The 27,902-nt window shown below is 29.5% G+C and overlaps 4 protein-coding genes across 6 annotated transcripts in view; 3 read left to right on the top strand and 1 right to left on the bottom strand.

The window, feature by feature from the left end:
* Positions 1–3,993, top strand: part of LOC100877212 (uncharacterized) — a 52,460-nt gene extending 48,467 nt beyond the window's left edge. For both annotated transcript variants that reach the window (XM_012288143.2, XM_003704531.3), the window contains one exon: positions 763–3,993. In XM_012288143.2, coding sequence (XP_012143533.1) covers positions 763–1,899 — 1,137 coding nt within the window. In that variant the 3' untranslated portion in view covers positions 1,900–3,993. The remainder of the gene's footprint in view (positions 1–762) is intronic.
* A 3,620-nt stretch (positions 3,994–7,613) lies between these two features.
* Positions 7,614–27,899, bottom strand: Tsp2A (tetraspanin 2A). 2 transcript variants are annotated; one of them, XM_076536243.1, is made up of 6 exons: positions 27,430–27,899; positions 26,768–26,939; positions 12,097–12,294; positions 10,757–10,933; positions 9,861–10,046; positions 7,614–9,166 (listed from the first exon to the last, which is right to left on the bottom strand). In XM_076536243.1, the coding sequence occupies exons 2-6, from the start codon at positions 26,768–26,770 to the stop codon at positions 9,086–9,088; spliced, it is 645 nt and encodes a 214-aa protein (XP_076392358.1). In that variant the 5' UTR covers positions 26,771–26,939; positions 27,430–27,899; the 3' UTR covers positions 7,614–9,085. The 2 variants fall into 2 exon arrangements, with proteins under 2 accessions (XP_076392358.1, XP_003704567.1); XM_003704519.3 differs by lacking the exons at positions 26,768–26,939; positions 27,430–27,899 and adding an exon at positions 15,027–15,398.
* Positions 18,094–20,189, top strand: scf (Calumenin B scf). The gene is made up of 5 exons (XM_003704520.3): positions 18,094–18,280; positions 18,352–18,518; positions 18,941–19,508; positions 19,589–19,704; positions 19,775–20,189. Exons 2-5 carry the CDS (start codon positions 18,417–18,419, stop codon positions 19,961–19,963), a joined length of 975 nt encoding a protein of 324 aa, XP_003704568.1. The 5' UTR covers positions 18,094–18,280; positions 18,352–18,416; the 3' UTR covers positions 19,964–20,189.
* Positions 20,238–23,243, top strand: LOC100877326 (uncharacterized). Its single transcript, XM_003704532.3, has 5 exons — positions 20,238–20,492; positions 20,564–20,692; positions 20,874–20,987; positions 21,061–21,140; positions 21,327–23,243. Exons 1-5 carry the CDS (start codon positions 20,435–20,437, stop codon positions 21,462–21,464), a joined length of 519 nt encoding a protein of 172 aa, XP_003704580.1. The 5' UTR covers positions 20,238–20,434; the 3' UTR covers positions 21,465–23,243.
* Positions 27,900–27,902: the final 3 nt, after the last annotated feature.

The raw sequence follows: 27,902 nt of genomic DNA, 5'->3' as shown, positions 1-27,902 counted from the left end.
CATTGAATAACCTACATATTTTTCCGCAGTAGCTCTAACAACTACATATGTTTTCAGTAGCAATAAATTACGTTTAATCCTGAAAAGGCGGAGCTGGGTCAATCATGACCCAGATCTGAGAAGCATGTAGAGACAACGGTTTCTCCTACTAAATTTAAGCACGTAGTCTTTTAATCAATACAATTCCACATATGTATATTGGAAGATTGTACCTAAAATCCAAAATACATAAAATAATAGAAATCTCGTTGACTTTAGTATTTCCAGAATTTAAAAAAGTTTCGCATAAAAATTTTACTTTTTTATGATAATTACATAGAATATAATTTTGCACATAGAAATATAAAAGTTCTTCCTATCATGGCTTTATTATTTAAAATTATCAATTTGAAAAAATGTATAAATCTGACAATTTTTTCATATTTATAGTTTAAAAATTAAATTATTAAATGCTCAAATCTACGACTTTCCAATTTTTTCGAGTCTTCAAATTATTAATTTTCCACATTTCCAAATCATAAACTTCCTAACTTCCAAGTTTGCAAATATTTAAATTCCTAAATTATCTTTCATAATTCCCAATTTTCAATTTTCAAATTTTTTAGAACAGAAAGTTAAAAATTTCTAAAACTTGTAATTTCGATAAATTTTAATTTAAATACAATATTATTCTAAACCCAGTGGCCGAAGCAAACGTCGTATTCTCACGACGCTGATATTACTCTAACATTGCGAAGTAACACAATTTCTCTGTTATAATAGGTTGGTACGTTGAGAAACACTCGATACGTAACAGTGACCTCAACAGCTAAGAAATCATTTTCAACGATCGATCCCTCCACCACGATATCGCCGACCGAACCTCTCACGGAAAATCTGCTAGCCAACACAGCAGCCGCATACGAGACAACTTTACCTCTAGATTCAGCGGTGGCAACCCTCCCAGCTATATCTCTAGAATCTGGCCAAGCTACACCTCCATTAGAAACTTTAACAGAAACATTCTCGACTACTCAAACTCTTCTGAAGACCCACTTACTTCCCGTGATCTATAATGGCAACACGACCAAACTGACCCTGGTGCAAACGTACAATATCGCTCGTGTGGTCACAGCAACAAAAACTCTGCCTCCGATGGACATTTATCAGTTCATCCCCAGCAAAGCATTGAATGAATTCAACTCGAAACTCGACGAGGCCGGTAGCGAGCTTCACTTGGAGCTGGAAGTCGGGGACGATGACAGGGACGACGACGATATTCCCAAAAGGGTCGTAGCGCCGAATGAGCAAGCCGATTCCGATCTGGAACCATTCAAATCCATTTCGCCCTCTAAAGCGAAATCGGAAATCGTAACTAGTAGTTCCGCAGAACCTCAGTTGTCCGCTGATCAGCTGGCTCTGTTGAAATACTTCGGTCAACAGCAGCCACAGGTGATCACCACATCACGTCCGGTCGTTGTCCTGGAGACAGTCTACGAGTCTCACGTAATTCCAGTCGTGAATAACGGAAACACGCTCTACTCGACGTTATCCAGGCCAGTCGGCACTGTGCCACGAACGTCCTATGAATACGGAACGTCCACAATTGCGCCCGTTTTGCAGCCACAATTACCGCCGCAGCTGCCACCGCAATTGCCACTATTTCCACAACAGCCACAGTTCACGGTGACGAGCACTCCTCTAATCACGCAAACCTTGGCTACCCTGTCCGAGTCTAAAATACTAAAATTGACATTCGGAGCTAAAACCGCCTACACCACGTTGTATTCGAGCAGAGTGGTGCCGACGGAGATCACCACATATGTCACTAATACCGTACCTGTACAACCAACCGTCCAAGCTTTCCCGGGTTATTATCCTCCACCGGTCGCTTATCCACCTTTTCCTTTCGTAGGATAAACACTCATTACAGTTAGTTAGTGCTAAGCGAATATGCGAATAAGTTGCTCTTAACATATTGAAGACTGGAGAATCTTATTTTGTCGAGTAGTGACCAGAGTGGACAAGAACATCCGAAAATTGGAGGCGGTTGAAGACAGAGAGACAAAGTGATGATAAATATTAATAGAAACAGATGTAAATTTATAAAGGTGATTTTGGAAGCTTCCATGTTTGTTCAGAAATTCAGAACGGTGATGGGCTACTATGATCAACGTCAGGTTCCGCGTACTCGCAGATGTCAATAAATTTATAAATTTAAAAGTTCACGATTTAAAAAATTGTGAGTTTGAGAATTTATGATTTTGAAAAATTGTGAATTTGAAAATTTATGATTTAGAAAATTTGTAAATAAGAAAATTGGAAGGTTTATAAATTAAAAAGTTTGTTCTGTATACGTTTTGTTGTCAGAATAGAAAAATTGCCCATCACTATTTGAGCAAGTAACCTTATTTAACGTATTTAATACCTAGCAAGTAGCACTACAATTTAAAGTCTGTTCTGCAACTATCGAAGTATACAAAGTCGAACATTAAACGAAAAATACGTGATCGTTATATGCATTTGGTGGTTTCTGCCATTCTTGTCATTGAAGAATACGCAGAAAATGATTTAATGTTCGCCATTCTGGTCTGCAATGTGTTAAGACTTGCTTTTGTTCATGTGTTATGATATGACATTCCATGCACAATCAAACGTTCTAAAAATCTAATTGAATAACTATAAAAATTAAAACGTATATACAATAGGTTGATTAAAACTGCGACTAGACTTTAGAACTACTGTAGAGTCTCGCTATATGACCATTAAAAAGTTACAAAAATGGGAATTTTAATATAAAAATTTTAGAATTAGAAAGAAATGTGTTTAATATTTAAAAATTCTTAAGTTTGAAAATTCAAAAGTGAGACAGCGAATGTGTTGATAAATTTTTCTGAACAACCTACATACTGAAAGGAGCAAAATATATTTTTTGAAAAGCATGGAGTATGTCGCATACACTCACAAAGACTGATTAATTTTAAATGAAACGATACAAGTAATGACACTTTCAAGAAAAATATAAGCAAAAGTGTTATACATCTTCTTCATAAAAATGATGGAACGTTTGATACATGGCATCCCAGATCATGGCACATGAGCGAATTAAATCAAACAAAAAAGAATACAAATAATACTCGGGTGCATTTTTAATTGTGTTCAAGTTTTCTTTTTTACATGATTTTTCTTGAACTCTCCAGTATTTAAATTAAAATGTACGAATGTGTGATAATCATTGGTGTGTATATTTAAAAAACATCGTTTTATCACAAGGTATGAACTATCATATAATAAATACTGAAAATGATGCATATTTCTATACAATTCGAATTTTGAAGAACATCTGTGTTTCTAGCTGCGACATTAGATGCAAATGTACATGCAGGTAGATTTAATAAGGCTCAAGATAATCATAAGTATCTTTTTTGTCATTTTTTAAATAGAGTCTGATGATGTCTAAAGTAACATAATAAACTGAAATGTTTTAAAAATATCTCGATCAAAACAAAAGAATTTTCAAATAGTATTTCAAAATTAATTGTTTTACACGAAATGAAATTTAATGTATATGTTGTAAATAATTTTTTTTCGTTTCTTTTTAATCATTTTACCGAAACACCTAAGACACCAATATTATATTCAATTAAAAGAAAAATCATTCCGTGTTGATTTCTTATCATAAGTAACGTCTTCGAAATATAATACATGCAGCCATTTGTAAGCGCATTAAATTTATTTGTATTTAGCAGGAACATTAATACTTAGTATACTTTTTTTGTATTAATAATGACTGTACGCAACAAGATACATTTACGTATTAATGCACATAATGTACAGCATTAGAAACAATGAAAGATTCTGTAGAAAATATTTCACGTGTCTGCTTACAATTGCATGTTACTTAACGACTATTGTAAATTGGTCATTGAAAAAATCATTGTACATAAATTAATGACTATTATATACAATACTGTATGTATATTGAGAATTTTGTAAATAAAATATTTAAAAATATCAAGCGTTTTATTTTTTAATTCGTAATCTTTTTGTTACGGGGTTAAAACATGCAGGTTGTTGCGCTACTGATGGACATAATTTCAAAGGGAGGTAGCTGGTATAGTACTGAACAACTTTTTCCTGTACCAAAATGTTGACTGAGATTTAGTTTTTGAAATATTAACGAAACACGCCAATCAGAGCGTAAGAATAATGTGCGCTCGGACTCGAGAGCGACAGGTACGAGCTTGACGGCTGAGCGTGATCGTGAACAAGCATGCTTTCACCGTGACCGTATAATTGCTAACAGAAGACCGCTACGTCAAAGTTAAATCAAATAACAAGTGAAATAATCAAGAATAAGAACGGATTATGAATTATTTACATATAAGGGATAAACCGATTATTTGTTAATAACTTTAATTGAGTGAATCGAATTTGTTCGATACTTGTATTCAGTATTCGAAAGGAATAAGAAATAAAATATCGAAAATTGTTCTTGTCGTTCGTTACAAAAATACAAAGTAACAGATTCGCACATTTTGAAAGAAAAATAACTTCTCTATTCGTCAGAAAAGATTTTAAATGTAATAATTAATAAATTTATTAACACCTGCCTACTTTAAATGGAAAAAACATGTAGAAATAATTTAAATTATAGTCACCTATTGTTTAAAACCAAGGTGAAAATGTGTCCTTGTGACTGGGTCATTTCATCCATCTTGTTCTACTGTAAAAGCGATACGGGTTCCTCACTCAGACATCATACGCCTTGTATGAAAAAATAAGAAACCATGGTTTTACAATAAGACGCTTCCATGTTACATCACTTTATGGGTTTGCCGTTAATTAAAAATGTTAATTAATAGTAATTTTATTCTCAACTTACCCAGCCAATTACTCTGCTAATATTTAATTTTTTTACTAGATATATCTTAAAGTGCTTAATTATTAGATTACGGGATTAATTTTAATAAAACACGATATATTTATTTTATATCATAGTTTGAGAACGATGTTTTAGCTACATGAAAAATGGGCAAGTAAGAGGTTTCATTGGAACTGCATACTTTGATATGCAAGTATTATGGTAAGAACCATGTTAAAATTGTACTTTTTTTGATGACTTCAAAAAGCGTCCATTTCTACGACTATTATAATTTCTGAAATAGTTTTTTTTTTTTTTTTTTTTTTTTTTTTAAGGTGGGGGAAATACACTTACGTACACCCTGAGGTAGTGTGGGACTCATGCGAAAAGTGCATACTACCCACTAAAACCCCCACCGGAAGGTTTCTTTCCTCCGTTGAAACAAGCCGTAATTACCGCACGAACACGCTTCTCAATGTTGTTGTTCACCCTGCGCAGCATATCCGGAGTTATGGTAGGAACTGCCCCGTGGATGAGAACCACCAGTTCTTCTCGCCCGTGCCGTGGAGATCTGACTCGAGTGACCTGCACCTTCTCGTGCAGGCGGGAATGAGCCACTTGAACGTAACCGTGCGGCTAATTGTCTAAACGAATCAGGCGACGGTAAATCTTGACCAGGATACTCCTCTGCATACTGCCGGGCAGCTTCTTCCGCATTCTCATTACATCGAACGTAGGTCCAAATCATGGCGAAATATTGCGCGTTTGAATACATTTTCGTACGACGGCAATTATTGACTCGTATATCAAAATTCAAAAACGGTTGACGTTAGATTGGACGTCCGAAACGAATGACCTGTCTGTTAATTCTTAAGTCCGAAACGATTGACTTTAATATTCATTCTGACAAAACGTTTCGTCTTCGCTTCCTCGAAACGTCGGAATTGCAAGAAGGCGTGCTGATTGGTTCTCATTAAAAACATTGATTTTCCAATCAACATGCCCCTTGACTTTGGCCCACCCTCTCTTGCGCCCTGAGCACGCCTTTTTTGGAATAGGGTGGGAAAAATACCGGTAAGTACGGGAGGATCTCGAAGGTCAGCAACGCCGGGGTTTTTCCCTCCAGGTAACACGCACGTTGTCCTGAAATGTACCGCTAGGAAAGAACCGAGGCCCGACCTCAGTGACCCTTCGAGAAAAACCCCGTTTATGATGGAGTAATTATTGAAAACGAAATGAAAGTTAGAAATTCTAAAGGCATTGTTTGAAGAAATATAAAACTTAATTGCTGGTGATAGCTAAAATTTGTCTTTTACAAATAACTGTTAGACCCGGACCCATCATAAACTACCTACGAAATTCTCCCCTATTGTGTTCCGTCGCACGTTCGGAACAGCACTTTATAAATGATTTTATTAATTTATTTACATATGTTGCTAACCAATGTATCTTTCGTTTTTCTTTCTTTTTTTTTATATTATTTTAAATTTTTAAGTAAACGTTTGTTAAATTATAACTCTATGCATTGAAATTCATGTTTCTTTTTTAATTCTCACCAATTTTTCTGTCACATTTTTTTTTAATATAAGTAAAGACGTACTATTTATCATTATAAATAACAAATATTCACCAGTACTTTGAATTTTAATTTCAAACATTAAGGGTGGTGTAAAATCGGTTCCAATTGATACGATAGTTCCGCAATTTTTCTTTATCTAAAGATGCAATTTCGGTATAAAGTCGACTGTGTCGACATGTTTTTTCCATTTAAAGTAGACAGATGTTAATTTTATTAATTATTACATTTAAAATCTTTTTTGACGAATAGAGAAGTTATTTTTCTTTCAAAGTGTGCGAATCTGTTACTTTGTATTTTTGTAACGAACGACAAGAACAATTTTCGATATTTTATTTCTTATTCCTTTCGAATACCGAATACAAGTATCGAACAAATTCGATTCACTCGAATGAAGTTATTAACAAATAATTGGTTTATCTCCTATATGTAAATAATTCATAATCCGTTCTTATTCTTGATTATTTTACTTGTTATTTGATTTAACTTTGACGTAGGAGTTTTCTGTTAGCAATTATACGGTCACAGTGAAAACATACTTGTTCACGATCACGCTCAGCCGTCAAGCTCGTAGCTGTCGCTCTCGAGTCCGAGCGCACATTATTCTCACGCTCTGATTGGCGTGTTTCGTTAATAATTCAAAAACTAAACCTCAGTCAACATTTTGGTAAAGAAAAATTGTTTAGTATTACCCCAGCTACCTCCCCTTGAAATTATACCCACCAGTAGCCGAACCTCCATATATGCAAAAGGAAGCTAAAGATGAAACTAAAAAAATACTTAATTTTCAAATCCTTGAATTTCGAAATTTTCAAATCTTCATTTTGAAGCTCTAAAATCTTCATATCTGAATATTTCAAAATTTTTCATTTCCAGACATCAACTTTCTATAAATTTTAATTTACTAGAATTCGAATTTAAAAATTTTCAAGTCCCATTTACCCTATTTCAAAATTTTCTAATTTCCAAGTTTTCAAATTGTTTAATTTTTATGTATTCAAATCCCAAATTTTCAAATCTTCACATTCCCCAGTTTCCAAACTCCCAATTTTCACGTTTCTGTGTTTTTAAATTTACGAATTTAAAAATGTTCAATCCTCGATTATCTAAATTCCGAAATTTCTATAAAAAAAGCACGTAAACCTGGGTACAATTCCATAATCTTAATTCTATCATCAGAATCGAGCACCTGTATCAAGTCCAATTTATTTTTATTTTAAAAATGTTCAGTACATCATTTTATTTTCAAACAATAAAATAATACATTTTTTGTTTACAATCAAAGTTGTGTATATATTTTTTCTATAGTTGCAAACTACCAAAATTTAATCCTTGAAGGCTCTAAATTTCAACCTTGAAGGATAATTCTTCATATCCGCCACTATTATTGTATAATAATTTCATAGATAAGTAAGAAGGTTCAAATGGGATACAATATACATGAAAATATATACCTATGTAAAAATAGCAGTGGAAGTAAAAACAATAAATATAGTCATACCTATCATTATTCCAATAGTTCTTCTAACATTATTTGTCCATGGTCAACATTTAATCATATGAAAGAAGAAACAATTAGTCTGGTATGATGTAAATGTACATAATAATAAATGCTAATGTCATTTAACGAAGTTTTACATTCTATAAAACATGTTACATTCTCGTACAGTACATTGATGAACGGTAACATGGCAGTAATGAAAACATGCGTTCGAAAATCTAAAGTTAGAACAACGCTGTATCTGGGTACAATGTTTATGAACATTACCGCTTGAATTTTTCTGTTCCAAGGCTAAAAATACGTACAGTATGTCGAGATCTTGAGTTCGCTTGAAAATTGAAGATATTACTCTACCGTGTGTAAGAAATCGAGTCGAATCGATTTACTAACCGAAATAAGATTATGTGAGGTAAAGCATGATTAGTTTGTTAAGTATATAATTAAATTATATTTGAAAATTATATTTCAAAGAATGTAAAGGAAGATAATTGTACTTAAGGATGTTAAATATAGCACTTTTTTATATTTAATATAAAGTGTTATACTTAATGTTATTTGTTAAAAATAACAAGGAATTATGTTATTATTGTATCTATTCTTCTATACCAATCTTACAGCGACATCATCTAGTCAGCTGTAATTGTAAATGATTGCCTGTTTGATATTATAGAGCGTCTCTGTATTTTCAGTGTCTTGCAATTTTGTTGAATTATACAAACAAAGTTATAAATTTGATCAAAGCTGTAGAGAGTTAGAAACTATGTATGCAACTATGTATTACACTTTAAGTATAAAATTAATTTAGTGAAGTATTATATTAAATGTTCGGCCAAAATTTGTAATTGTTTTTTCTGATGAAGATTGAAATGTACCTAAGGCAGTTGTAGTTCTTCATAATTCATTTTGATTACAATATTATGAACATTAAAAAGTGTCCCTAGGCACAACAGCTTACATATGGATTTAGAAAAAATGATATTCCCTGTATAATTGTTATGAATGTTAACAGAACTTATTGCACGCTACATATTTCCGTCAAAAGTGTGTCATTGTTTTTGCTGTATTCACTTTTATATAAATTCCGCTTCATAAGGTGAATTTTTTATATCAAGCTTGACAATGTATAAAGAAGGCAACGAAAAAGTTATCGTTGACTTAGTAACAATTAACGTTTATATGAAACTATATGTTGTTCTTCCTTTTGAATGGCTCGGACGAGCGTTAAACTGAGGGCGGCGATTACGATCTGCAAAATTAGATCCATTATTAAACAAATAATACAACTTCGAACAAATAATAATGTTGTAATAATTATAAAAGGTGTTTCGATTGTAGATCAAAAAATAAATTTAAAAAGTTGATATTTTTAGCACCAAATATACAGCACTTAAACGGAAAATATATTAATACTGAAACCTAAAAAATAGATCAAATAACATGTTAATTATTAAAATAGGAGGATGTATATTAATAGAAATTTACTCATCGAATAAACACTCCGGATTCAATAACCTCTTGAAATTTTTAAATTATTGAAACTCAGAAATTTGAAAATTTTGGTTTTTTAAACTTTGGGTTATGAAATCTTTAAACTTTTAATCATTGGAAATTTGAAATTTTTTAACATCACGACTTTGGAACTTTAGAACTTTGGAATTGCAAAGTTCAACAAAATTATAATTTATAAGCAAATAAGTAAATTATAGTTTTCGAAAATAGGTTTTAGACCATGTAAATTTGAAAAGTACTGCCTTAACTAATATTTTGTACAATTAATTATTGATTTTATAATAACCACAACAGCAACATTGAATTTATAATTACATTTTATACCTCGAAAATTGTCACAAAAGAAATGACGACGAAATTCAATACTTCTTAACGAAACACCCCTCATTTCTAATATTATGTAAATGTAAAAGAAGTCTTAAAATTCTTACATGAAGTACACACAAAGCTAATGCCAAACCCGCCACCCAGCCTGATCTGCCTTCCAAAAACCATGAAATCTCTTCAACGCATCCGTGGAAATAAGCATTTCCGGTAACAGAATTTCGACACTCCGTTGGCAACGGCCTCCTCAAAGTCAAGTAATCCATGGGTCCATCAGCACCACAGCATCCAATCTATTTTAAAATCTCTTCGTTAAATTTGTTCCTGGTTAGTTTGAAACTTAGGATTTCGAAGTTATAATGAAATATTTTAATTTGATAATAATATAGTAAATTTATACGTACATAAGGTGACTCACTTGCAATCATCCAACAAAAAATATTAGGACAAAACAGAGTATGAAGTATACATAGAATAAATTTCAGTAAAAAATATCTCGAAAACAGTTTCTTTTCTTTATGAAATCGAAGTCACTTAAGGTTTTACAAATAGAAATTTTTCTTTTTATTGTAAAAGACATTAAGACAAATTCAAAACATATGTCACGTGATATTTTGATTAACATAACTAATATTTTAATATGTTATTATTACCGCAGAAGGCGGAATGCAATTTGAAAGCGTAATTACATAAAGTGCATTTTTCCTATGTTCTAAATCACGCGGTTGTATTAGATAATCCCTTAAGTATCAAATTTTTGTTTCTCTTTGTAAAACCTAAGATGACCTCGATTTCGCTACGAAATTAAACTATTTTCAAATTGTTGTTTACTAATATCTATTTTACACTCTATACCCTGCAATTTTGGTTCTTAACTCTTTTTTATCAGGTGGATGCAAGTGAATAAAAAATTGTGCACTGTGTTAGAGATATCACCCTGTATATAGAGTAAGAATTTACAGTTGTACAATTATTATAATATCTTATAAATACGTTCTCTTACACTTTCTTGAATCAGTTGTAAAATATACGTCGCTCTATCATCTTGGGACCTGCTGATGAGCGAAGTCATAGATCTTCGTATAAGTGGTTGAATTTTACTGTCGTAGGTGGAATAATCGAGAAGAATTGCTGTTCCTACGAGGCCAAGGACGTAAGAAAGTAATTGCAGGCCTACATACTGAAAGAATCAACACATTTAAAGTTTAGAATTGACGTGACAGCGATGGTATTTAAAGAAAAGAAATAGTAGATATTTTTATAAAATTTCAGAAAACTTAATGTTAAATTAGAATAATTAAAGATTATAATGTAAGCTATATTGATAGTAAAAATGAATTAAAAAGTATATGTTAGAACAACAGATAGCGCTGCTGAGAGGTCAATTGCGCCAGTTTGAAGATTAAAAAATTAGTAAACATAAAGATTTAATTGCTTGCAAAATTTCTAAGTTTCCAAGTTTGTGAATTTAAATGTTTTGTTTCCAAATTTGTTATCTTTCGAAGGATATACATTTTTATATTGATACATTCCTATAGCTCTATAGTTTTATAGTTTTATAGTTTTATAGTTTTATAGTTTTATAGTTTTATAGTTCTATATTTCCATATTTCCATATTTCTATATGTAGTTCTATATTTTCAAATTCAGAATTAGCAATTTTAGTTATTGTAAAATTGGAAATTTAAAATCGCTAATTTTCTAATCTCCAAAATTTTTAAATTTCGAAATTTCCACATTTATATATTTTTAAGGTTTCAAATCTTCAAACTTCGAAATTGTCAGATTTCTATATTGCTAATTTTCTAATTTTCTACCTTTTCAAACTTACAAATTTCTATTTTTTTAAATATAAAAATATTATATTTCGATATTTCTCGACTTCGAAATATTCAAAGTCTAAATTGCTACATTCCTGCATTTCTGAACTTAAAAATTTGTAATTTTTACATTTCTAAATCTGAAACTTTCAAATTACCAAATTTCTAAATTGAAATGTTTTTTATTTTTAAAATTCCAAACTTGTAGCTTCCCAACTTCATGAATTTCCAAATTACTATATTACTAAATTTTTAAACTTGAAATTTTAAAATGTCCATAGATTTTCTATACTTTGTAATTGTCAGCACCACACAAATATAAACTCATGAACTATTCTGCAATCATTTGATCTACCCATCACTGTATACGAATGATTAACGCTAATATTCTTTATGACATTTTAGAAACTATTTTCAACAGCGTTAATTATGTTGCAGTGAACTCTGGTTATGTTGCCGTTAGACAAATCTGTGATAGCGGCATATTTTTGTAATTAAAAATAATTAAACATTTATATCTTACAACGTAAAGGCCAAGAATGTGTTCCATCAGAGCAACGCCACAGCCGATGAATGTAACAATTACAACGAATAACGAAGCAGCAAGTAAAATGTAAATTCCGATGTAAAATTCATACATATCGAGGAAATCGACCCATTCTTGAAAACCTGGATCCAATCTCAGCCACATGCACAATCCAAACATTGCACAGCCGAGCAGCTGAAAAATGAATAAAACTTCTGAAAATATTTGTAACGTTATAATTGCATATAAATATATTACTGCCAAGAAATATTTGTATATTGTTCTTTAACAATTTTCAGTTTTTGGTAAATTTTAATAGTCTGGTATGACATTGATGATTGCTATTATTATTACAATCAAGACTCTAAAGTTATTATTTAATAACTTATTGAAGTTATCATTTAATCAAAATTATTGACATTTCATAGAAACTAAATAATTTAATTCGTTTTGTAAACATTATATACTGTAACCTATATTTCTCATCTCTCACATCATTACATTTCCAAATTTTTAAATTAATAAATTACCAGAACTCTTACTTCCGAAGTTCTCCAATTTGTTAATTCCCACATTCCTAAATTTTCAAATTAACACGTTATTAAATCTCTTAATTTTCCAATTTATGGAATTTCTAAATGTCTAAATTCTCACATTCCTAAATTTCAGTGTTAACACATTATTAAAACTTTTAAGTCTTAAATTACTACTTTTCCAATTCACAGAATTCCTATTGCCAAATTTTCAAATTTTTCTATTTCTTAATACCCTGTTGGCGTTGCCAAAATCTCAAATTTCTTAATTGTCAATTTTGTATTTTTTCAAATTATTAAATTTTCAAATCGCCAAATTTTCGAATTCGCAAATTCCAAAATTCCTATATCCTTAACTTTGAAAATTTTTAAATCCTAAATTTTGCAGATGCCTAAATTTTTGAAAGAGAATTCCTTTTTCCAAATTTTAATTAAAAGAGGTTTGTAGTCTAACTGCTGATATTAACTGATATAATCAAGTTTATATGATTCATACATACATTCTAATAAACAAAGTGATTAAATACTTTGCTATTATTAACAAAGAAAACTATATAGTAGAAATTTTCTAAATGCATGCTAGCTTCTTAAATCGTACCTCCTGTACTTTACTGTTATTATTTCAAATTTTTTTTATCTCCAGCTGTATATGTTGAAAATTTAATTATCGCCAATATGTTACTGCTACAAATATTTAAATTTAAAAAGCATAATGAAACTTTTAAGCGACGCAAAAAAAAAACGTAATTTTGAAAAAAAATAATACTTTACAATGTTTTGAGTATAAAAGTAAAAGTTTCAAAACTGCAGCTTACGGTGTCTGCATTATATGTACAGCTATGTTTTTACATTATAATTAGCCTGTTTCTTCACTTTGCTGCAACTGCTCGTAGTATTTTCAAACATTTTTAACAAATTTTGTTAGAAGGCGATCATCATGCAGCGCGTTTTCGTTTAAATATACAAATTGTAACAATTTCTACCTACAATCTTGCCAAAAATTGCATTACATCAACAGACTATCATGAAAAGTAACGAAACACGATATGAATTACTGCATCAACAAATTACAATTTGTTAATACTTCTGGATCTTCTCAAAGATCAATAGTAACAATAATAGTAACAATAAATTATTACTTGTATAAATTTAATTACTACACGGCAGTGATTCACATGACTGGCTGTAAACTCAATTTAAACATTAAATTTTGTATGAAACCTTTTAGTTTATTCTTCGAAATGTAAAGAATTACATTGTGGAATTTGTTATGCATCGTTAAATTTTGTTTACTTTATCATTTATCTCCTTTATCGCCAGATTGGCTGTAAACTCATTATAAAAATTAAATTTCGTATTAAAACCAATTTCGTTTTATTTTTAATACTGTACTTATTTAAGATGAAGCAAAAGGCCTTGATTTTTTGAATCGTCAAAAGTAGCTTAATCCACTTAGTATCTTGGCAACTTTTCTCTTTATCAGTTATATCTTATAATACAAATTATAATCATTTCTTGTAGAATTTCATAACTTTTAAGCCCATCTTCTTTCGGCTTTGTCATTATTAAATCGTTAAACAAAAATTAACGAAGAGATCCTATCAAAGACAGATTAATTAGCACGTAAAAAAGTGACATTGAATATAGTTTATCGTGTATCCTAATTTTTAACTTTTGGTTTTCCAGCCTTTGATTTGTCGAAGTCGCGTATTCATCACACTGATAAAAACAGATATGATTGGCACGCAACGTGAACTGACTCACATTGAGTCAAGCGTAACAAGGATGTATGTGGCAATAAGAAACATTACAATTTAAATTGCCTATAGAAATACATTTGCGTAATGGTCCATTAACGACAATGAGAGTAAGAATATCATACCCCGCAACAAACTAATTATAATAAAAAAGAAAGATACCTTAAAGTATCTATGTGTAGCTTAAAAAATTAACACAATACTAAATAAAGGAAAATAATAATAATATAAAATGTTCACGAAAAAAAACAGAATTTGTAGCAAATAGAAGTAATTTTCATTTAAAACAGTTTTATTAAATACGATTATTTAAATCGCAATCTCAATCTGTAGCAAAAAAGCTATAACAGCTAAAAAGATATTAAAAGAACAAAAAACATTGTATTTTAGAAAAAGTAAAATGAAGTCGTTTCATATGATTGTATCGTTCGTTTTTGCAAAACTGTTTAATAGGAAAAGGAAATGGCATGATCTTACGTCACAACCTAGTGATGAAATAAAATAGCAATCTATAGAAAATTTAATTTATCTAGATTTTAAAATGAATTGAAGGTGAGTCGCCTTTTCATGTCGTCGATTAAAACAACAGTTTATCGTCAATTGCACGCAATTATGTTTGTTCTCATTTTTTCCTTACCCATATGATAGCATTCAAGCAGAAGATGGTAAATTTTACACACTGAATTCGCTGCTCTAGCTTAGGCCCGCTTTTACCAGCCATCGTTCAATGATTGATTTTTTTCCTCGCACTATGTATTATCTTCGATGAATTTATAAACAGAAACACAACTAAACTTCTCTCTTTTTTGCAAGAATCTGTTAATGAAGTAGTACGAAAACGTTGATACCGTGGTTATGAACGTATACAACCGTGGATACCTGAATCTTCCACCCAACATTTTCTTTATCACTGACAAATATAAGATAACTGGATAAGCCCGTCCTAGATAAAAGAGTCGATGCAAGTGACTCATTTATATTACAGAAAATCATGATTAACACAGAAACTACTAAATCGATCATACAACCGCCCTCAGATTCATAATTTAAATTACAAAATTGATTAAGATGGTTTTTCAAAATGTGTGTGATCTTCATCGAAATATAGCTCTAATTTATATACCAGTTTATGGTTTATTAGAGATCTAGGGATTTAGGAATATAGAGATGTTAGGATTTGGGTAATGTCAATTAGCTGAGGATCTGGGAATGTAAGAATCTGGAGATATAGAGATTTTAAGAATAGAAATCTGAGAATAGAGATTCTTGAAGGTATAGAAATCTGAGGATCTAGATATATAAAAGTATACATATAGGTGTGTTTTTAGATACTAGGAATCTAGATACATTTCCAGATAGAAATACAGAGATATAGAGATATTGAGATTTAAAAATATAGAGATTTATGGATCAATGAATTTAAAAATGAAAAAATCTAGAAATAAAGATATAGAAAAGTAGGATTTTATAAACTTGAAATTTATATCAAATTTCCTTAAAAATAATATACATGTGGTGTTTGATTACTTAAATAAAAATGTATCAAGTTGAAGTTAAGTAAAAATCGAATGCTATATGGATTTAAAATAAAAATTAATTCAAAATAAAAATGTGATAATATTTTAGCAAAAATTTCTGTTGTTAAAGAAACTAAAAAAAACGTACTTAATTTTATTATATTATTCTTAATATTATTTAATGTTCAATACGAAAATACAAAAATAATCTAATTTTTTTGTTATACAATTTCCACTCCTCCTTATTTTTATTCTAATATTGTCAGATTAATATACATGTACATATATCGTTTGATATTAATATAATGAAATAAACATTAAATTATTGCAATGCAATATTAGTAGCTAGTAATATTTAGAATCTACCAATTAAGTATTGCTAATTTAACATAATAGGACTCTAATGCTGCAAGTAAATCGTTTCTTTTCAAGTAACAAAATTTTAGGCTTCTACTTTGTAATCTTCCACAGGAAACTTAGTCTAAAATTAGAACTAAGGTTCCTATTACACATACAGGATGTCCCATAAAAAATTAGATGAATCTCAGTTCTGAAACAAATCAAGATAAAATAAATTGTCATTGAATGAAATTAGTATCAAATAGGAAATAGTCTGATGCAAATGAAAATGTCAATATTCGATTATGAAATGCAGACATTTTTTATTTTATTCTTTTATTTTTCATCTGAATAAATGTTTAATCAAATAATTTTTTAATTATTTTCACATACTTTTATTAACTCATATCTGTTCACTCATACAAGCACAAATATACACATGTTGTTCAAAGAAAAATATACATATATAAATTTTTATGATGAATGAATAGTACTTTTCGTTCAAGTAAATTGAAAAATAATCTTACCACATCCTCCTATATCAGATCATTTATTCTATTTGCATTATTTAATTAACGTAAATAGAAAATTATTTGAAAATAATATATTATTTATAAAAGTAATAAATTAATTAAAACGACTAATTTCACTATAGATTTTACATATGTAAACACAATATGTAAACCTAATCAAAAACTAAAATAAAATAATATAATAAAAACAGTAGCAAAAATATAATATAAAATAACAAATCAAACATAAATACAAAAAAGAAACTAAAAATAAAATATCATTTGAATAGTGCATAGTGACTTAAATCAAAATTTTATACAAAACATATTATTTCACATTACTAGTTTTCATTTTATTTCAAATAAAATATGTCCAAGTCTGATTCAGAAATTGAAAAATACAATATTAAAAAAATTGTGAATACATCTACTTTTTCCCAATAAAATTTTTGTATATCTTCGCTAGTTACAGAACTGTAGTTTCCAACTGTAGTTTCTCTATATATACACAGCGAGTACATTGCCTCTATCCAACACATAGGTAGACAGGCAGTAAATTAATAGAATTAATTATTTAACCACATGTTAAGTAATTAGCTCCTAATATAAAATACTCGGAAGCGTAGAATGGGACAAATCGAACACGTGCACTCCAAAGTTCGCGTAAGAAAATCGAAAAGAAATACTATTTGTTGAAAAAAATTATGCTGCTTTTTACCATTCGCCAAAATCATATTTAGAAGTAAAGTAGTAGAATGAAAATATTCGTATGAATAAAGGAATTATCATGCATATTTCTTTATTGATTAACATTATTTATTAAGATATATATATAACTATTTTATTACAATTTAATTCAATACGAACATACACTACTTAATCTATTAATGGACTTATCCCTGGCGTCGGAATTATATTATTTTAAAGATCATATTTTCTGCTGTAAATAATAATACATGAAAATATATATATAAACTTAAATGAGAATGTATGAGATTAAGATATTTATTTATGATACCACAATTATGTTTTATAAACGCTGTAAAAGGTACAATGAAATATTTCGAATATACAAAATATTTCATAAAGTGTTAATGTTTCCATTTTTACAATCTCAACAAAGAGGAATAAAGTTACGATATTAGTAAATTGTACAACATACGTAGTCACAAAAATATTAAAATAAAATTAAATTGTTACATTACTATATGAAATTATTATTAAATAATAAATTATTTGAATATTATTTACATCAAAGTTTCGATGCAACATGCTCTGTATACAATTGTCTTATCAATAATCACGTGGGCCAACCATACATAATCATGTACGGGTTGATTTGATACTGCCAATTATCTGACACTCTGACTACATGGATGTAATTCGGTCACGATGGTAGTGATATGGAGCAAAGGCATTTCAGCATCAGCATCAGAAATGGTTTCTGAAACGAAGATGTAGCTGGGAAGTGGGGATGCAGCGTCAAGCAAGACATTAAACCTATGCTGATGTGGAAGTTCCGAGTAAGCTGAACAGAAGTTAAGCCGCCGGGGTTTTATTCGTTGATATTATTATTTTTATTCTTGGATTTCAGATTTAAATATTTCCATTCATCTGCTGATTTTTGATACAATTTATTCCCTTGTGTTTAAGTGAGTTATGCAAGAATTCATGCTTCTCCAAATTTTAATTGGTTTCTCTGTGTTGGCGACGGCTATCCCGAAGCCGGATAACGAACACAAAACACGAGTTGTTAATAAGGTTTGTCTTCAGTTCATAACAACATAAAACTTTTCAGAAATTTCTATATAAAAGACCTTTATTTTCAGTTTTTTAGAAAGCAAAAAATTTACTAATAACATTACAATTCTTCTACACATAACCTTGTTTACAATAAAATATATTTGTGCAATATTCTTTGTATTATATTATTTCTTTGTTTTCATTGAATTATGTATTCACTTTATTAGTCCTTTAACTTGTTAAAAATACAATCTATCTTTTAAACATAAATGATATAATGGAGTCATTAATGTACCCTATTAAAAATGTTCATTAAAATTATTTTTAGCATATATCTTAATGCTGTACAGTGTTATAAATCTATATTAAAACTCACATTTATTTTTATAAGAACAACAGATATGATAAAATCATATTACATTACATTAGTTTTATTTTAGGAACCAAGTGAAGAGGAACATTTTATTAACTCTCAACATAATCCAGCTTATGACCATGAAGCTTTCCTTGGTGAAGAAGCAAAAACTTTTGATCAGCTTACTCCTGAAGAGAGCACACGAAGATTAGGAATAATAGTCGATAAAATAGACAAAGATAAAGATGGTTATGTTACTGGAGAAGAGCTTAAAGACTGGATACTTTATACACAACGACGCTACATACGTGATAATGTTGAACGTCAATGGAAATCTCATAATCCTGAAGGAAAGGAGAAACTTCCATGGTCAGAATATTTGGCAATGGTTTATGGAGATATGGATGAACAGGAAGCAGAAAACCATGAGAAATCTAAAGACAATTCTTTCTCGTATGTGGCTATGCTGAAAAAAGATCGTAGACGTTGGTCAACTGCAGATCTAGATGGTGATGATGCTCTTACAAAAGAAGAATTTGCTGCTTTTCTTCATGCAGAAGAAGCAGATCATATGAAAGATGTTGTTGTGCTGGAAACTATGGAAGACATTGATAAAGATGGAGATGGCAAAATATCTCTTTCTGAATACATTGGTACATAGTTTAATTTTTGTCATAGCTTGTTTATATCAGTATATTAAAATGTTAATATTAAAAGTGCTTTTATATTACAGGTGACATGTATGATGGTGCTGAAGGTGAAGAAGAACCAGAATGGGTAAAAAATGAAAAGGAACAGTTTTCTATGTATCGAGACAAGGATGGTGATGGCTTCTTAGATTTTGAGGAGGTAAATAATTTTGTTTAATATGCTATAATAGCATGTTGAAACAACTAACTCACATTATGTTTGTTTTTAGGTTAAAACTTGGATTACTCCAGCTGACTTTGACCATGCAGAAGCTGAATCTCGGCACTTAATATTTGAAGCAGACACAGATGCGGATCAAAAACTTACAAAAGATGAAATATTAGAAAAGTACGATATTTTCGTTGGTTCACAGGCAACTGATTTTGGCGAAGCATTAGCCAGGCATGATGAATTTTAACAAAATTTCCTACATGATACTTAACTCTTTTATAAATAAACAAAAAGTACATTTTAAACATGAACAAAAAATGTATAAAGCATTTACAAAAGATATTTATCTTTACTAGTAGACTATGAATCTTTTTATAATCGCTAATTTTTACTTACCTCATTACGCTAGAAATTATATCTTTAAAAAATGTAAATATATATTAACTTTATAATAAATCATAAATATTTTAAAATTCGATCTTATTAATGAAACACAATTTTTATATACCATGTTTTAATATTAAGAATGTATTTTTATCATTCATAATAAGATAAGTGAACGTATACTTCATAGATTACAGTTTAGTGTCGTGTTATGATTCAGGTGAAATATCAGATAAGTAATAGATTACTATAGTGGCGATTATTTTTATCAGGTAAGCTTTAATTCTAAAGTAGTGATCTAAGGTGTTCGGGGTCAAGCATTATATACTTCAAAATGATCCAGATTATTTTGTATACATTTTTAATTATTTGTGCTGAATCTTTGACATTAGGTAAGTATATCTGAAATTTCACGAATTTGAAATAGAAATATTAAAAACCATATTTATGACATCTTTTGTAGATGTTTCAAATGATTTAACATACTGCTTTAAGTATACTTGGGTATCAACTGAGTCTGACACTATACCAGAGGACAAGAATTGTACAACACTTCCAAATTTCCCTTGCATGGAAGACCCAATACCATCACGTAATATTATCTATATTTATAAAAATAATAATGTCACTATTTGGAAAACCATCTTTATTTATTAAAAAGTAATAATATAAAAGAAACGACAAAATTTATATTTTCATAATAATTCTTTCACTACTAATAAAATGTAAGTACATTAAAAGATAATATAATAATAATGTTCCATAAACTTTAGTGATACCACCAGATCTACATCAAATTTGGAATGACAAAGATACAACAAAATTATGTTCTACTACATCTAAAGCAGATGTATGTATAAAATTTAACCTTTGGTATAACGATAATAGTAAGTATATTACAGTTTATATATAAAATATCAGAATACAAAAATACGTTTTAAAATTGTAACGTTTTTACAGTTATTACTACGACAGCATTCTGTGGTAAAGTAACGGAAGATAAGTTGATACCCGTAACATCAGGATGCTATGAACAACGAGTAAGTAACTAGCTTAAATATTATAACAAAGAAATTCTTAAGTAATTTTTATTATTTTATATTTTATTTATATATATTTATAAAACAAATGATATTGCCTATGAATTTTTCAAGCGAGTAAGGAAATTACATTGTGCCAGAATACAATTTTATATAAAATTAAACTTAAATTGTTGCTTTATATAGGTAAATGGTTATACAATTGAAATGTGTGCTTGTGAATCCAGAAAAGGAAGTGAACCTTGCAACATGTCAGCACGAACAGGATATTCTTTTATCTTAACCTTTTCAGTTTTACTAGTTACATTCATGTTTACTTATTAATGTTATCCTTATTATAAGATTGCAAATATTTACATAAATACTTGTTTTGATAAAATGTAAACACAGAAAAATTTATTTTATTTTGTCACATACAATTTGTGCTTAAAGGATTTTTTTATGCTCTAATATGTTATAAATACATAAACAGTACAATAAACAATCAGATACAGTCTGATTATTATAATTTAAATATGCATAACAATATAAAAATGCATTATGTCAAAAAACGTTCATCTGATATTGTTACGCCCTTATGAATAAGGTTTCTAATGTGCTTTCGACTTTTCATCTGTATCGAATGTAAATTTCAGTATAAAATTCAATTATAAAAATCGCAAAGTTACTGCCTATATAATTCCTAGAATCACCTATCTGAAACGTAAAGTGAATAACAAAGTAACATGCTTTTAAAAGTAACCATATACCTGTGAAGATTTTATTATCTTATATTTAAAATTCTCTATGTATATTTGATTTAAGTGAAACTTTAGAAATGAGCTCTTCCGATAAAAACAATATTTTTGGGAAACATTTTTACGATTCTTAAGTTTCTTTATAACATTTTCGAAGAAACTTCAAAATACCATCACGTTCATGTCATGTCACTTTAAAAACAAGCTCCTTTTTTCAAAAGGACACATATGTGACATATGGGCCACTGTTAAAAATATTATTTTCAATATTTCTGACAAGACACGGTATAGCATGCAAACTATTCTGGACACATATTCCGCATTTTTGGAACCACGGAATATATTGTAAACACTATTTTCATGTTTACAGCATTTACATTATCAATATTCAGTAATGCTGCCTTCACCAAAAACTACACTAAACATACTGAGACAGTATTTCCGTGTAGATGCATATTCATCATTAGTAGTAGTGGAACACCCCGTGCTATGCACGGGGAATTAATCAGTTAAAATATAAATTTAACTTTGCCCACCATCCAAGCTCCCCTTGCGCAGACCTAAATCTAACAAATAAACATGCACAGTAATTTTTCTACAAGGACCACTCGTAACTATGATGTAATTAGAGTATAGGAATTATTGAAAATGCTGCGCATATAAATACATGGAGAAAAAAAGGAAATAATCTTTTAAAAAAACCGCCACAAATGCTGTTAACAGCACCATCTAACGCCAAACTGCTGAAATATGATGAACACGTGTAAAGTACCGATCGGATTCTGTCGGTAATTAATTGATTTACACTTCAACGGTAATATACCATCAGCGAAGTTTCTATTATAGTTCCACGTATCGCTGCTAGATGGCACTGCGTCGAACCTTCATAAAGGGATGTTCAGATTAGGCAGGTGCCGGTCAAAATAGCCTAATGTGAACGACATTTACTTAAAGTTCCGCGTACTACTACTAGATGGCGCTGCGGCAAACCTGCATAAGGGTCGTTCAGATTAGACAAGTACATGTCAAAATAGCGTTATGTGAATGACATTTAATACAGCGCAAGAAAGCAATCGTCCGATTTATGTATTCATAACATTTTCTTCAACTTTTTAGAAGCACATTAATTGCTACATTATCTTCACTCTCTCAACAGACCTTTATTAGCTTTCTACAAGATTCTGCATTACAGCGTAAACTAATATGTACATATTATTATGATAATTCCGTCCTAGAATTAAGTGTTAATAATGTACCTATCTATCAATAAAATATATTAAGTCATTTGATATACAAAAGTTTTTGAAAACAAATATGAAAAAAAAAAACATGTATTTACATATTTATTTATTTATAAATCCCGTCATTCCGATCTCCACAAATTGCCCCAAATATTAAAAAAAATAATAAATAAAAAAGAAAATATTGATAACATGCATTATTAGGAGATATTCTTTGTGCCTCATAGAATTTTCATAACGTCATTCCAAGAATTCCTGGGCGCGATTTTTGAAAGTTTGTATCAGGAGAGCATAAGTTGTGAGGAGGCATCTGTCGTGCCACTTCTTGGAATTTTGTTGACGTCAAATTCCAAGAATTCCTGGGCGCGATTTTTGAAAATTTGTACGAGGAGAACATAAGTTGTGAGGAGGTATCTTTCGTGCCATTGCTTGGAATTTTGTTGACATTGTTTCCAAGAACTACCGAGGCACGATTTTTGAAAATTTGTTTCAGAGGGACGTAAATTATGATGAGACATCTATCGTGCTACTTCTTGGAATTTTGGTGACGTCAAATTCTAGGAATTCTCATGTTCTCTTGATACAAATTCTCTTTTTCGAATATGTAAATTTTTATTCTGTTGGGTTTATTAGGTAACAATAAATACACAATGATTGTTAATAAATTTTTCTTTGTTTTCACCAGTTTTCATTAATCATTTGATTACTAACTCGTGGAATGCCTGTGCTATGCACGTGAATTTAATTAGTTAAATTCACCTTCAGTCCCTGCGCAGTCCTAAACTATAAAAGGTAGACATGCGCAGTCAATTTTTTACAAAGACGCTTAACCCAGAAAAACCAAATGGATCACTCTTAATGATGACGTAATTAGTTTTTATGTATCCCTCAAAAAGTGTCCCTTAATAAGGGTTTTACTGTACTATCATTGTAAGAGTACACACATAATATTTTTGTGCCTTGTTTTCTAGCATGCGTACAATGTCTCAGCGTAATTCACGGACATGGTTCTGTGTTATAATATGATTTTTAAGTTACATATTCTTGTGATTTGTAAAATTTTACAATGCAAACTACATAAAACTTTAATTATTATTTACTCTAATGTAAGACTCCTTGAACGATTATTAATTTGAGTCAATTAATTTAATTAAAAGGTTAAATTCACAACTGCTTCTGATAAAAAAAATTGGAACCTGAACGTTGAGTTTTGAATAAGTCTAGACTTGAACAGTAGGGGACAGGTGTGTTAGCTGTAATTACCAATCATTAATAAGAATGACATTTACATTTTGTATCTTTTTACGATCGGTAACTTCGCAAGTACAATTACACTCATTCGTTGATGAAACTGCCATGCCACTGAATTTCTTTCATGTATGTATACATACCTATATCTCGTTTTGGAAGCAAACAATTTATTGTTTAAAAGGTACTAATAGTGGTTGAACATTTAAGAAATTTTCGGTTCAAATCTCGATACCGATTTGTATTTGTTTTTTAACAATTAATTATGTTCAAATAATATTATTATAATACATGTGATTATGTAATTATTGTAAGACTATATTGAAATTATTCTTTTTACTAATATATCGAAGTAAAAATGATAAAAATTGTTGAAAATAATAAATGGAACATATGCGATAAGTGGTTGTATTATTTTTCGGTACAATAAAATTAAATTTTAATGAATATAATGTATGCTAAAAATAATTAAAAATTACCTAATTGCAAAATTCTTCACTAATTACTTAATTAGATACTTTAGTAGTGATATTTCAATGTAATTGAATATTAAATAAAAAATAAGATAGTAAGTAAAGTATCCAATTATTGACAGGTTCAAGGTCATATTTTACAATGCTCTGTCTTAAAATGTATACTACAATTTCTATATAATTTTATGAGTATTATAAAATTTAATGTTTAGCTAATTTTTTTTTAGGATCATTTTAAAATTATTTTTCATGAAATCACAAGATAGCCATACCCAGCGTTTCTTGCGTAAATGTTAAGGAATTCAAAAAAGTGAATGTGGAAAAAGTATGAATATTTTTTCCTGGCAATATGTGGAAATATATCAATTTTTCATATTTGAATTATTTTTAACTCAAGGTCAAAAAATATTCTTTCTTTTCGAATATTTCGTATTATAATACTATTACCGATATTTTTTATTGGTATTTTGACATTTCATGTACAATGTGACTTTCATTAGCTAGAATACACATTTCGTAGTTTTGTGTTATTATTAAGTTGGTGTTGCTATTGTTAGAATATTTATTTGGACTATAAAGCGTGCAAAATTATTTCAGTATTATTTTACAAGGCATTTAGTGATATTCGACAATGCATCGTTATTTGGAGCAAGAGAAAACAGATATGGTGCACATTTATTACGAATGCGGTAAAAATAAAAGATATAGCAAAGGAAAATACCGAGAAGAATTTTGAAATAGTGATACCAAGTTAGAAACAGTTTGTTTTAGTAGTGTTCTAGGCGAAACGAATTCCGTAAAAAATAAAATACACATTTATTCGGAAATTTTATCTGGAGCAAAGAAGTTTGAAGTTCTGCTGCATTTTGAAGAAAATCCGTTAACATCAATACGGAAAGTAGCTACCAATTGTATTTCAATTGGATCAACCCACAGAATATCAAAATTACACAATGTGAAGTGAAAGGCCGGAATATTACGCGATGGAAGGCGATATACATTTTAAACATGTAATTAAATAAAGTGTATTTTTCTTACATTCTAGTCGCGTGTTTGCATTCAGTAATCTCTTTGGAACCAAATAATGGTTACACTATCAAAGTCAAAAGCTAAGTATTTCACATTTCCACTTCTGTAAATCGAGTAATATGTTAATAAAAATATCATGTAATATATGTTTTGAATTCGTCTTGATGTCCTCTAAAGCTATGAATAAAAAAAAATGTATGTTCCTATTTAAAAAACCCAAGGTGACCTTGACTTTGCGAAGAGAACAAACTGTTTTCACAATTTTCTTTACTAATATCTATTGTGCACTTCATACCCTGCAAATATTGTTCCAAACTTTTTTTTGTAAGGTGGCTGCAAGTGGGAGAAGAATCATGAGTAGTGTTACAGGTAACACCCTGTATAAACAAATATGCAGTTCCATTAATAAAAAAAGACAAACGCACCTTTTATAATGCAAAAGTGTATATGTTGTTATCATGTTGAACATTCAACTGTAAAATATTTAAATTCCTATATTAAATAGCTAACTTTTGATTTTGAAATATTTCAAGAATTCCTCATTTTTTTAGTATTATATTTTTTTATCTTCTCATGTGCCTTCATTGTTTGAAAAATATTGCAAGTACACACGTATTAAAAATTCACATGTTTTATCACATTAATCATATAAAATAATCAAGTTTTTTGCTGATTTATTTTCTTTAAATGTTATTTGAAAGAAAAACACGGATCCATATTTGTATTTTTAATTTTCATAAATGCCTATGACAGAAAATATTGGTGTTAAAAAAGGGTAATAAAAATGTATTGTAAAAGGAAGAATGCCATTCTAATTTTTAGAATCTAATCTAACTAGGATATAAAATTAACTAACACTCTATTTTATAATGTATATACATATTTTATCTAATACTTACCATAGATTTGTATATCCTGTGGTCAGCGATATGCTTATCAGAATCTTAAGAATGTTCCAATCCTTTAGAGTCCGTTTTCGCCTTTGCAAAAAGGGGATGGAACGTCGTATATAAATAACAGCAGATGACGGGTAGGTAACAGAAGGAAGTAAAAGAAGAAAATGGAAAAATTCTAAAAACGAACAAAATTTCACTTAATAGATAAAAACAGAATAGATTTGTTAAATTTGAGATTGTTTGGTGTTACTGACTTATGAAGAAATGGAATACATGACTTACTTAAGTATGCCACCTAAATTATATACTTATACACTACTTATTATATGAAAAAGTAGTTGAAACAAAAATTATGAAGTTCCTATCAAGCAATTATAATAATTAATTTATTACTATTTTGTTTCTTATGAAAATATGAAGGTCACTTTGAGTTTTGTAATTGTAATCAGTAAGTGGAAGTCTATAAGTAATGTGTTGAGTGCTAAATAAATAATTGTTAGGGTAAACAGGTTCAGAAAGTAATAATTACCAAACATTCTTCAAGGAATGTTGATAAATTTTTCGGAATATAAAATCTGCATCACTTGAATTATGAATAATTTACTTCATATTTCAGTAATTATTAGTTTTGGAATCCATATATTCTATTATTTTTTTCTAATTACCATTCAATTTCTTGTTTTAATAGAACTTATAACAGTAGAACACTATACATATGTAATGTCATCACATAGAAAATGCACTAACTCTTCATACAATCTAATCATTCATATGGCATACTTAAATAGGTGAATCACCCTGTTTGTAACATGAAAATACAATAAAAGTCCGAACTTTTCTAATTAAAATGTATACATATTATATATATGTATGTATCGCAAAACGCGCTGCAATGTGAATAATTAATAATTTAAAAAAAATTAATTTAAGCTGTGAAAGAATGAATGCATAGTGCATAGGCCTATTATATAAAATTTTAAGCCATTAAGCACGGAATAATAACACTATACCAACGCCCTTTTAACTTGTAAGTACTACTAAAAATAAAATTTAAAACAACTATATTACAAAACCAGGATGTTTAGTATAGCTTTAATAAGTTTAGTATATGCAAGAAGAAAAGGAAGTTTAATATACT

This window comes from Megachile rotundata, chromosome 1 (assembly GCF_050947335.1).
Source record: "Megachile rotundata isolate GNS110a chromosome 1, iyMegRotu1, whole genome shotgun sequence".
NCBI lineage: Eukaryota > Metazoa > Arthropoda > Insecta > Hymenoptera > Megachilidae > Megachile > Megachile rotundata.
This window is presented reverse-complemented; position numbering and strand designations above follow the sequence as displayed.